The sequence below is a fragment of the Mus caroli genome, chromosome 6 (assembly GCF_900094665.2).
Source record: "Mus caroli chromosome 6, CAROLI_EIJ_v1.1, whole genome shotgun sequence".
Lineage (NCBI taxonomy): Eukaryota > Metazoa > Chordata > Mammalia > Rodentia > Muridae > Mus > Mus caroli.
The window spans coordinates 108,741,827-108,754,540 of record NC_034575.1 but is presented as its reverse complement, the minus strand read 5'-3'; the positions used below and the strand labels follow the sequence as shown (position 1 = coordinate 108,754,540).

General features: G+C 47.9%; 1 protein-coding gene across 1 annotated transcript in view; it reads right to left on the bottom strand.

Annotated features, from left to right (window-relative positions):
• Nucleotides 1–11,262, bottom strand: part of Irak2 (interleukin 1 receptor associated kinase 2) — a 57,543-nt gene extending 46,281 nt beyond the window's left edge. The window contains exons 1-2 of the mRNA XM_021165133.2: nucleotides 11,101–11,262; nucleotides 2,251–2,433 (exon numbers count right to left, since the gene is read on the bottom strand). Of these exons, the coding sequence (XP_021020792.1) occupies nucleotides 2,251–2,433; nucleotides 11,101–11,194 (277 nt within the window). The 5' untranslated portion in view covers nucleotides 11,195–11,262. The remainder of the gene's footprint in view (nucleotides 1–2,250; nucleotides 2,434–11,100) is intronic.
• Between the last annotated feature and the right edge of the window lie 1,452 nt (nucleotides 11,263–12,714).

Sequence of the window (12,714 nt, the reverse complement as noted above, 5' to 3'; positions counted from 1 at the left end):
ATGGTTGTGAGCCACCATGTGGTTGCTGGGATTTGAACTCTGGACCTTCGGAAGAGCAGTCGGGTGCTCTTACCCACTGAGCCATCTCACCAGCCCATACCTATTCTTTAGTTGTTTGTTTTTGAGACAGGGTCTCTGTCTGTGGACCCGGCTGACCCAGAGTTTACAGAGTTCACCTGCCTCTGCCTCCCCAGCACTTGGATTAACAGGGTTGCACCATTGAGCCTGGCATGAATGTTTCTTTAAATCTGGTGCTTCGGTCTTTGTTGACCTCCACGAGAAAGATGTTTCCTAGATTAGTCAATGATCTCTGCTGTCAGTGGTCAGAGAGTACGGTCAGGAGCCTCTCGGGTTCTTCCTCTGTTATCACACATCCTGATGGGACACCATTGCCTTGCCTGGCCCAGCCATCTGCCTCTGCAAAGTGGACTAGCTGTAACCACACTGTGACCACATATGAGCTGGCAGCTCTAAGTGTTTATAATTAGTTCTTTTAAAATACAAAAACATTTTTTTGAGGCAGGGTCTCATGTAGCCCAAGCTAGTTCTGAACTGGTTATGTGCCCAAAGCTGGCTCTGAATTCCTGTTCTGCCTACCTCTGCCTCCCAAGTGCTGGATTGCAAACATTTGCCATCACACCAGTTAAGCCTTATCATTTCTCAGCATCTGCCACATTTCAGGTTTCTAAGAAGACAGAGTAACCAAAATTGAGGTCACAAACCTTGGGGGCTGGTCACAGTGATCAAATGAAATGCCTCCTGGTTCCAGTGATCATGGAGACCCAGGCTCCAAGAATCCCAGAGAGGGCTCTGTTTGGCATCCAGGCTGGCTCCTTCGCAAGACAATGGTAGGGTCTGAGCCCTTGAAAGGAAATTCTCCCAGGGCTGTACCATGGGGCCAGGCCTGGACTCTCTCAGCCATATCTTGCCCCAGGCCTCTCTGACTGGCCCTCAGGGAATAGGGATGAGAAGCAGTGATCTGGCACATCTCAGGACAGGCCAGCATCCATGCTAGCCAGTTCTAAAGAGCTGTGAGCCAAGCAGGCTACCGTGTCCAGTCTGAGGGAAGAAGCTGGAAGAAGACTGGGTAGGGAAATACTATCGGAACAGAGACAGAAGCTAGGGGAAAGTCATGGCCACCAGGTAGGGGTTTGGTTTATGGGACAGTTTCTGGGAATGCAGAAGCAAGCCTGGCTGGAGACTCTCCTACTGGAACAGGCACCTCCTGCTTAAACCCCAAAAGGAAAGCCGTGGTGTGTTAACCACAGGTTTCCACACAACGTTAAATCCTAGTGAGTTACCTAGTGGCTGAAGAGTGGACGCCATCCCAGGGTGACCCTGTTAGCCCATGTGGGCTGCAGTGCTGAGGCTGGAGCTCTCTAATCCCTATCCTTGCTCTAAAGAAAGGTTTCAGGGTCACCCAGGCAAGTCCTGTGCCCTGGGTCTGCTGGCACGGCGGGCAGCCATCCCCATCCCCACAGAGGCCAACTTCAAAGCATGCATGGGCTTCCCGAGTTTCAGATACTGTTTTTCCTGCAGAACTGGAGTTGAAAGCCAGGGTCTTACATGTTCTAGGTGGTGCTCTCCCTTGATCGATGTCCCCAGCCCCAACACGGTTTTCCTCCCACCCTTCCAGGATGCTCTCTTCGGACTGGCTGTCCTGGACCACAGCGCTTGGAGGCTTCCCTACTCCATCTCTCTTATCTCTCAGTCTGGTTATTCTCCCTTCGTTCCTGCTGCTTACCGTCTCCTAACTGGCTCTCCAATATTTTTTTAAGTTCTTAAAATTAATTTGTGTGTTTGTGTGGAGAGGCACAACTACCGTAGCATACGTGCAGAAGACAGAGGTCAACTTTTGGGCATCGCTCCTTCCACCATGTGGGTCCCAGAGTCCAAACTTAGGTCACAACACTTGACAACAAGTGCCCTTACTCCCTGCCTCCAATATTTTTTTTTTAATTACAAATTAAAAGTTTTAGATCTCTGTCTAGTCAGTGTCTCTCCTGATAAACTCAGTGCCAAGTATAACACATAGTAGGCCTGCAGAAAATATCTGGTAGATAAATAACTTGGTGTGTGAATTTTAACCTGGGAAAAAGAAGGGTCCTAGCATTGGGGTAAAGCTCACTGGCAGAGAGCTCACCTGGCCCCAGTCAGTTCCACCCACCGTACTGATACAAGATCGATAATGTCTTCAGACAGACACACAGCCCTTGCTGAGACTCCCCTAGGGACAGAGTGGTTACTCACAGCTCAAGACAATCTGGGCAGCTCGGTAGAGTTCCAGGTGACACAGGAGGTCCACCAGCTGCTGGACCGTGGCCTGCCGCATGGACCACCACCACAGCAGCTCCCGGGTGATGCTCACCCCCTGGACCCTCTCCATGGACTTGATCTTCCTCAGCTGTGTCAGGTCTGTGATCACGTAGGAAGCTGGAAGGCAAGAGAGGATTCCACTTAGAACTGGAGGCACTGGCCCCAAGGAAGGGTTCCCATCTACCTCACTGCTCCCCCCCAGATATCAACGTGGCTACTGCATCCCAGCAGAATAAAGATCTTAGGAGCTTGGGAGCCTTGAACATCAGTAGTTTCTTTGCTTGGGATGGTCTCTCTTCCCCAACACCAGCCTCAATGAGGAGCAGAACTGAGCCCACTCCATCTAGAATGGGAGCCCCTGCAGGCACCCAGTGTCATCTGTCTCCATCACTGCCACATCTCCAAATGGGAAAACTGCCTGCCTTAGGGCTAAGGGGAGGATGCAGAGGAGAGGAGGGCAGCAAGGTAGGGAAGCCCTCAGCCTTAGGGATGCCCTGTTCTTGCAGGACCCCAACAAGTGTCCCCAGATGTTGTTCCCTGAGCCCTTGGCTCACTAAGTCTCAACCCTGGTGGGAAAAATGAGTGTGTCTATGGCTGATGAATGAAAAATGGTAGAGCTGTCACAGGAACCGAGACAGCTCACTGGCACCTTACTAACTCTGAAGCACCAGGGAGAACCACAAGGGACTGTGTTGGCACTAATACTAAATTATGCTTTCCTTCTTTTATTTTTAATTTGATTTTCTTGATACAAGGTCTTGCTGTGTACTCCAGACCAGCCTCCAATGCAACAATCCTCCTGCCCCTGTCTCCCACATACTAACATTACTGATGTGAGCCAACACATGTGGCTTACCTTGGCATATATGTATATGTATATGTGTGTGTATGTATGTATATATGTGTGTGTATATATATGTGTGTGTATGTATGTATGTATATATGTGTGTGTATATATGTGTGTGTATGTGTATGTGTGTATATATATGTGTGTGTATATATGCATATATATACATATACATATACATACACATATATATGTGTATATATATATGTATATATATATATATATACATATATATATATATATGAATGATGGTTGTTCTCATGGAAAAGACACTCTATCCCACCCTCCCGGGTCAACTCCACTAGGCTGCTTCCTCTCCTCCTCTCTCCTTCACACAGGTGCTGGCTTTAAGACAGAATTTGACAGACAATAGGTAAGACCTCTCCTATTTATTAGTGTTGTAGTTCAAGCCTTCTCCCAGTTGATCCAGGCTCCTCATAAATGGCTACTTTTTAGTTGCATTACTATTCGCCAGGCTTGATGGTGAATGCCTTTAATACTAGCACTCTGGAGGCAGAGGCAAGAGGCCTTTGGTGAGTTCGAGGCCAGCCTGGTCTACAGAGTGAGTTCCAGGACAGCCAGGGGTACACAGAGAAACCCTGTCTCGAAAAACCAATATATATATATAAACATTAACTTTATTATTGTTTTTATTGGCATGGTGCTGGATACTGAACCCAGAGACTCATCCTACATAACTCCAGTTAGGCCCTTATGAACCCATAAGGAATTTGTCAGTTTGAGTGAATGGATTTTTGTTTTGCAGAACTAGAGCTCAAAACCAGGGCCTCATGCACACTAAACCAACCACTGAGCAACACTCCCAACCCTTAAAAGGCATTTTTAATTGTTACATAGTATTCCATGGATTTTATTTGTTTGTTTGTTTGTTTGAGATAGGGTCTCACTATGTAGACCAGGCTGGCCTTGACCTCTCAGGTAATTGCCTTTCTCTGCCTCCCAAGTTCTAGAATTAAAGGTATTAAAGGTATGAGCCACCACACCCAGCTTTGCCACTGAGTTTATTAACATAGGATAGCATTAAAGAGAGAGAATGATTAGACTTCAGGGTAGCATGAGGACCGAACACCAGTTGGCTTGTGCAGGAGACCCTCAGCCCCGTCCCCAGTACAGCCAAACAAAACCGAACAAAAATGAGGAGTTAAAAAAAAAATCAAGCCTTGGTGCCAATAATTCAAAAATCACAGAACAGGAATATGTGGAACACAAAGTCAAGTGGCTGAGGGACTAGGAGTGAACTCGGTTGGTGTAGTGCTTGCCTCCCACGCATGAGGCTCTGGGTTCGAGTCCCAGTACCACCAAAGGAAAATGCCACTAAGCATTAAACACAAGACCAGGATGAGCTCTAGGCAAAACAGCCAAATCCAGAACTCCACAGAACTTTTCTGTTTGGAATATGAGCTTCGAGTGGACGAAGCCGAGAGCAGGGAGGCCAGAGATAAAGCTAAGGACTCTGTAGAACTATGGAAGACACTCAGAGCCCGGATAAACACAATGGCCCATGCACTGTCAGTCCCCTCTGGATAAATGAGGAAGGACCATGACATTCTCCCACAGAGAACGCTGCCAGAGAAGCATCCTGTAGGGACGGAAAGTTCCAGAGTTACGGTTTTAGTCACTGGAAACTCCACATCAGATTCCTAGCCAGCAGGAAGTGACTTAAGCAGGCCCAGGGTCCCCTTCCAACTGTTCACAAGGGGCAAAGAGGAACGTGTGACGTCATACCAAAGCTAGCCCAGCGAGGACACTGGTGTTAGTGGGGCTCCGTCAGAGTACTAGCCAGAGCTTTGAGCTTCTGTGAATTTCAGTTTCCTCCCAGGAGAAACAGGAAGTGAACTTTGAAAAGAAATAGCTTAGTTAGCCGAAGCCGATTGTCTTTTAGGGTACTGATCCGTTAGCACTGCACCCAGGAGTAGGACAAGCAGAGGTGGAGGGAGAGACGACTCAGTCACTGCCAAGGGCTCCGACGAGGGCATAGCTCATATTAATCTGGTCATGATGAAAAAGAGAAAAATCAAAGTCCTACCTAGCAGACTCAAGGAAACCACTGACTGCATCTAGGCAGTCAATCTTCCAGACTTTCCACGGGTGTGAACACTACTCTTCGGAACTGGTGTCCCACAAAAGGCCCTAGGCTAACGGCCTGGTCCCAGCTTGGTTCCTGGAGGGGTGGGAGCTTTAAGAGATGAGACCCAGGGAGAGTCTTCCAAGTCCTCAGAGATGTGCCCTCAGTGGGTCCAGCGCCTTCCGTAAAGAGGCTTTGCCATGAGACACTGCCACGGACACAAAGCGGAATCAAGAGACTACACGCTAAAATCTCTCCAGTTGTCCTTTCCTCTTGCTAAGATTCCTGACGGTGTCTGTCACAGTGCCTGAGAGCTGACAGACACAGCATGTGAGCAGCCCGGGTTCAAATCCTCCCAGGCACTTCCTTGCTGTGCAAAGGCCTGTCAGCTCTCCCAGAGCCTCTGTTTCCTTTTGGACCTCATGGGTGGCTACGTGGGCTAGGTGAACTCTATACACTGGGAGACTTGAGCTAGCATTTGGCAATGTGTTATGTCCACAGAGAAACCATTGCTTCATGCTGATTCCCGAATCGTGGGGGAAGCCTACCCATCCTTACAGAACAGGAACAGCCCACCTTCCCAGAATGACCCTCCTAAGGGTCATCTGCCCCTCTCCTCACTGGCCAAACTCTTTCCAGTATGGCAAGGGAAAACACTGTGTTCCTTCAGCCTCTTACAGATGAATGGCTCAGAGACACACAGTCACCTGCCTAAAGTCACACAGCTAGGCAGTGTATAAAGACTGGAGTGCACTGGTGAGCAAGAAAGAGAGTGGTCCAGCTAAGGGGCTCCTGCAGGGGTCCCTGTGCACACTCCCAGGTAGATGAAACTTTTTTTTTTAATATTTATGTATTTATTATATGTAAGTACACACCAGAAGAGGGCATCAGATCTCATTATGGATGGTTGTGAGCCACCATGTGGTTGCTAGGATTTGAACTCAGGACCTCTGGAAGAGCAGTCACTGCTCTTAACCGCTGAGCCATCTCTCCAGCCTGGTAGATGAAACTTAAGAACCCCATTTTACACAGGCTCGGACAGATACTACAAGTCTTTGCCCCAGGAGCAAATGAGCGCAGAGAAACAAAGACAGAAGTCTACCTGCTGATCCAAAGGAAGATTCATAGCTGTGGCTGTGGGCTTTTAAAATCGCTTTAGACGCTTTAGACCTTTCCACACTCCCACACGATCTCTGCCAGGATTCCAGCACAAGATCACCTTCTCCGGACTAGCTCAGCAGCCAAGACTTTGGAGAGCAGGGACTATCATCGGCCTTCTCCCTCCTTTGGGGCACCGAAAACCAGAGTCCTGAGACCAGCTGGCAACTGCATAGGGAGGGGCTAGCCTTGGGCTCAGGGCAGCCTCTGGACTGAGAAAACTGCAGCCACCTAAGGGTGACTCACAGGCAAAGAGCAGGAGCCCAAAGGAGGCCAGGGAGGATGAGGTAGGTGTGTGTGTGTGTGTGTGTGTGTGTGTGTGTGTGTGTGTGTGTGTGACAGAGAGAGAGAGCAAGACAGAGACAGAGACAGAGACAGAGACAGAGAGAGAGAAACAGACAAAGACAGAGAGACAGAGCAGGCAGGCCTACTAAGGAATTTCCTTGATTTCCTCAATCATCATGAAGCCTCAGTGGACTCTGGGTAATTCTGCCATGTCCAGGGCTTGCAAACTCAGTGCAGTTCTCAGAAAAGATTATATAAATGGCCAATAAGCAGGAGCCAAAAAGCCTGTCTTACTGCCAAGCTTTAACAAGATAAACAGTAGCCGTCTTTCGGGCATGAAAACCAGGACAGCCCCTCTGGAAAACATGTGGCACCGTGTCCTATAAGAGTGCAGTGCACGCTGTACTCCTCGCCACGCCTAGGTGCACTCCCAAGGGAAGTGAAGGCATGTGTCCACACTGACACTTGAACACAAATGTCCTGTAGAGTTTTCATGACTGCCCAAGAACAAGAAGAGCCCAAATGTCCATCAGTGGAGACATGGAGAAGCAAAAGATTGGACATCCATACACTGGAGTATTATTACTTGAGTATAAAAAGAAACTGGAAAGGCACACAGTGGTGGTGCATGCCTTTAATCCCAGCCCACAGGAGGCAGAGGCAGGTGGACCTTTGAGTTCGAGACCAGCCTGGTTTATAGAGGGAGTTCCAGGACAGCCAGAGCTACACAGAGAAACCCTGTCTCGAAAACCCAAAAATTAGAGACAGAGAGACAGAGACAGACAGAGACACAGTAAGAGACAGAGAGGCAGTGACACTAGGACAAGGAGCACAGCTCACTAATGGTGTGCACGCCCTTCATGTGAGAGACCCTGGGTTCTGTTTTCATCTCTGGAAAAGGAGGGAGAATAGGAGAGTAAATGAGAGAAACGGGAGGGGTGGAAGAGAGACATGAGGGAGGGGACGGAAGGAAGGAAGGGAATACAGAACTCACATTGACTACAACTTGGGTGACCCTTTAAGACTTGCTAAATGATGAAGCCATTCACAAAGGACAATGCACCCAGGATGGTCCCACTCACATAAAATGCTGCAACAGAAAACACCTAGAGTGGAGGGGGCAGGGGCAGCGGGATGTATGGTGTGCACGTGAGTGTGTGTGAGCACTCACAGAGATGCTCCTTAAATGTGTGGGTTATGTGGTGGTTGATAATGGATTTGTTTGTTTATCATTTGATTGCTTCCTGCTTGCTTGGTTTTTGGCTTTTTGAGACAGACCCTCAAAAGTAACCCAGGCTGGAGTGGAATTCCATCCTGATCTTCCTACCTCTACTTCCTACATTCGGGAATTACACATCTGTGTAATAGGCTTTCTTACCCACCAACCCCTGCCTCCCTCCCTTCCCTCCTCCCTCCTCCCTTCCCTCCTCCTCTTTGTTATGTCATTCCAGTAGCTGAGCCCAGGCCCATAGGCACAGTAAGCACACACTCTACCACTGAGCCACACTTCAGCCAGAGTTCCCTGGACAATCCAGTGGTAACAGACATCTTCACGGGCACCCTGAGACTAGGACAGAGCCTGCAAAGAGGGGATAGGAAGGCTGAGGGCACAAAGGAGAGTCACCTCCCTTCATCTCAGATGTTCCTGTCCCAGCTCCCTGGTAGTGATAAAGAGTGAAAATACTTTCAAGAGATAAGAGTTCAATGCCAGCTATGTATAATCCTAGCTTTGGAGAAGCTGAGGCAGGAGGATCACCAGTTTGAGCTATACAATAGGAAGATGGGATTAAAAACAAAAGATTATCAAGGCGGAAAACCTAGGATATATTTTAAGAGAGAAGAGGCAGGCTGTCTGTCGTGTATAACTGGTGTACAGAAATCACAAGATGGCTGAAATACGACATAAGTGTCTATACTTAAGGCAGTTGGGAAAGAGACCAGGAGGCGCAGTCCTGAGCACGGTGGGGCTGCATGGTCAGAAGCTAGCAAGCAAACATGAACAGCAACGGCCATTACAACTGGCTCATGGAAGCCAAGAACATTCATCCCCATGGAGAACTGGGCCTCATCTTTCTGCTCCTGATGTCTACAGTATTTGTCTTTGCACATCAAGTCCTTTTCTTCCTGGGTAAAGAGGGTCCCTGACACCCCCCCCCACTGAGCCTTGGGGGCTGCTGTGCTCTGTGCTGAGGGGCTGTCCTGTTGGGTGTTCAGCCTCTGCATCTATCAAGGTGTGATAACTAGAGATATCTCTGGACACTGGCAACTGCCATTGACAGAAAAAAAAAATCCCAGACTGAGGACCATGTCCTTAAAATACTTATTTTCCCTTTCTCGTTTTCTCTTCATTCACAGGGCTGGGGGTGGAACTCAGGAACACACACTAATTGAGTGCTTTGCCACTGAGGGACATCCGATTCCTCGCATGCATAATATATATCCAAACTGGCAGAACAACACAAGACATGTTCTCTTTATGTATCAAGTATAGCTGTGTAATAGATATTCATTGTAGTAAGTGCTATAAATGGTCATGGGGCAACTGTGTGGAGTGGCCTCTCCCCTTCTAGCTTTACAAGGGTTCCCGGGATAAAACACAGCTCCACAGGCTTGATATTCAGTGCCTTCACCCATTGAGCAATCTTGCCAGCCTCCAGTATCGTAAACATCTTAATTAAAAAATATATTACTGAAGTCAGGCATGGTGACACATAATCCCAGCACTCAAGAGAGGTCAGTAGGAAGACTAGAAATTCAAGGTCATTCTTAGCTAGGTAATGAGTTCTAGGCCAGCCTGGACTACATGAGATCCTGTATTTAAAAACAACAACAACAATAATGGAACACACACACACATATAATTTTATTTAAGAAATTATATAGCTCACTGGCAAAATGCTTGCCTGACAGGCACAAGGCCTTGGACTCAATTCCAAGCACAACAAAAATATAATCAAATAAAATTCATAAACACACACACAAATCATTGCCAGGCAGTGGTGCACACTTTTAATCCCAGCTCTTGGGAAGCCAAGGCAGGTGGATCTCTGAGTTTGAGGCCAGCCTGGTCTACAGAGGGAGTAGGACAGCTAGGGCTACATAGAGAAACCCTATCTTGAAAAAAACAAAAGGAAATTAAGTGACAACAGTTACAGTGACTTAAGCCACTGTTACTATGTCTGTTTGACCTACAGGAATAAAGGAGTGGGGCTATTCCACCCTTAGTATATAGTTCTTTCCTGGGTTCCATCTCCAGCATTACATAAACTGAGCCTGTAATCCCAGTATTCCAAAATGGAAGTGAGAGGGTCAGAAGTTCCAGGGCATCCAAGGCTAGCCTGAGCTACATGAGCCCCTTATTCCTCCCCACCTCCACCCCCACCCACACACACACCACAAATACTAGAGATTCAAATCTATAATCCCACACTTAGGAGGCTGAGACAGGACAATGACAAATTCCAAGGCAACATGGGCTACATTAAAAAACACAACAACAACAACAAACAAACGAAAAACAGGTCTCAAAAGTCCAAGAAAGTCACCTGGAATATGGTTCAGTGGTAGTGTGATTTTCTAACAGGCACAAGGCCCTAGGATCAAAGTTCCCTCACTGCAGAAAAATAAATGACTAGCCAGGAATGGTGGACTACAACTTTAATCTCAGTATTCTGGCAGGAGAGGCAGGTAGATCTCTGTAAGTTCCAGGTCAGCCTGATCTACAAAGCAAGTACCAGGGCTACACTGGGTGATCCTGTCTCAAAATAATAAGAATGGAAAATATGCCACAGAATGAAGACACTATGGTAGGGAAGGTACATTCTTTGACACTATTTTATTCTTTTTTTTTTTTTTTTTTTTTTTTTTTTTTTTTTTTTTGTCTTTTGAGACAGGGTTTCTCTATATAGCCCTGGATGTCCTGAAACTTACTCTGTAGACCAGGCTGGCTTCGAACCCAGAAATCTGCCTGTCTCTGCTTCCCAAGTGCTGGGATTAAAGTCGTGCGCCACCACTGCCCAGTTGACACTATTTTATTTTTACAATTGTATAAAGAATCTACACTTGTCACCTGCAGTTTATAGATTAAGGCAAGTTTCAGGGAAGCTAGGAGGGTGGCGCCAGATACCATAGGCTGCAAGGTAGATGACAGCCCCGGTAACAGCTCCACAAGCATACAGACAGCCAAAACTCGCCAAGAAGCTACATTTGTGAGCTGACCACCCTAGGCTATAAGCAACTTCATAAGCAGCTCCAGGTTGTTCTGCAAAGTAAAGCAAAGCAGCAGCGCTCTACACAGGAATCCCCGGCCTCAGGTAACACGGGGCGGGGTGGGGGTGGGGGTGGGGGTGGGGGGGCGTGGATCTGTCTATCTCGGGTCCTGGCTCAGAGTAAGTGGTGTCAGACTCACCGAACTGCATCCAGTCCCACTCACTGAGCGTGTCGATATTGCGGCACAGGTCGTCCAGCACCCAGGACGGCAGCTGGTAGATGTAGCAAGCCATGGCGAGACTGCCCGGCGACTGAGCCTGTGGCGGAGGGCCGCGGCTTCCCTAGTAAAGGGCGGCGCTGCCGGTGGCCCCACTGGGTAAGCGAGCAAGCTCCTCCGAGCGGCCAAGCACAGTAGCACGCTCCACCCAAGCCATGGCCGAGAGCGGGCAAGCGAGCGCCTCCCAGTGGCATTCGGTAGCACATGCCACCCGACCCCTGGACCAGAGTCAGGAGTAGACTAAGGGCCTGGGAAAGGCACCCATCCAGAGTTCCAAAGCACTCCCTGAGGCTGGCTAACTCGACCTCCACAGCCTCCTAAAATGCGCTCATTTAACAGGTGCTGGTGAGACTTAAGCGGAGAAAACACAGAGATTTTGCCTTCAGTGTGGACAGAAGGAACGAATTAAACCTTGTGCTGAACAATTTAAAAGTGAGCTGGGTAGGTGACACACCTGTCACCTCAGCTCTTAGGCTGGAGGACTGTCACAAGTTCGAAGCCAGTCTGGTTGCACACACACTGAGTTCCAAGGCAGGCCAAAGGGACTACAAAGTGAGACTCTGACTCAATTTTTTCTTTTTTAAATTAAAAAGTAAACTCGCGCCAGGCGTGGTGGCGCACGCCTTTAATCCCAGCACTCTGGAGGCAGAAGCAGGCCTATTTCTGAGATCGAGGCCAGCCTGGTCTACAAAGTGAGTTCTAGGACAGCCAGGGCTACACAGACAAACACTGTCTGGAAAAATTAAAAAAAAAAAAAAAAAGTAAACTCGCAGTTGGTGGTGAACATATTTAATCCTAGCATTCAGGAGGCAGAGGCAGTAGGATCTCTGAGTTGGAGGCCAGCCTGGTCTACAGAATGAGTTCCAGAACAGGCAGGGCTACACAGAGAAACCTATCTCGAAAAACAAACAATAAAATACAATAATAAAAGGCAATAACAAATAGTTTTCATGTCAATAAAAAGTTCATATTTGGGGCTGGAGGGATGGCTCAGTGGATAAGAGCACAGACTGTGCTTCCAGAGGTCCTGAGTTCAAATCCCAGCAACCACATGGTGGCTCACACCCATCTGTAATGGGATCTGATGCCCTCTTCTGGTGTATCTGAAGACAGCTACAATGTATTTAGATATAATAAATAAATCCTTAAAAAAAAAAAAGTTCCTATTTGAGGAGGTGGGGTGGAGAAGTGGTTCAGTGGTTGAGAGCCCTTACTACTTTTGGAAAAGCAGTTCCTAACACCAACGTGGCAGCTCACAAGAATCCCTATCTCTAGTTCCAAGAGATCCGACACCTTCTGACGTCCTTGGGGACCAGGCATGCACATGGTGCACAGACATACATGCAGTCAAAACACTTGTACACACAAAGTAAAATAAATATAAAAACTTAAAGAAGTTCATTTTAGCCCTCGGTGGCTGTCTTGAAAAACAAAACAAAGCCGGGCGTGGTGGCGCACGCCTTTAATCCCAGCACTCGGGAGGCAGAGGCAGGCGGATTTCTGAGTTCGAGGCCAGCCTGGTCTACAAAGTGAGCT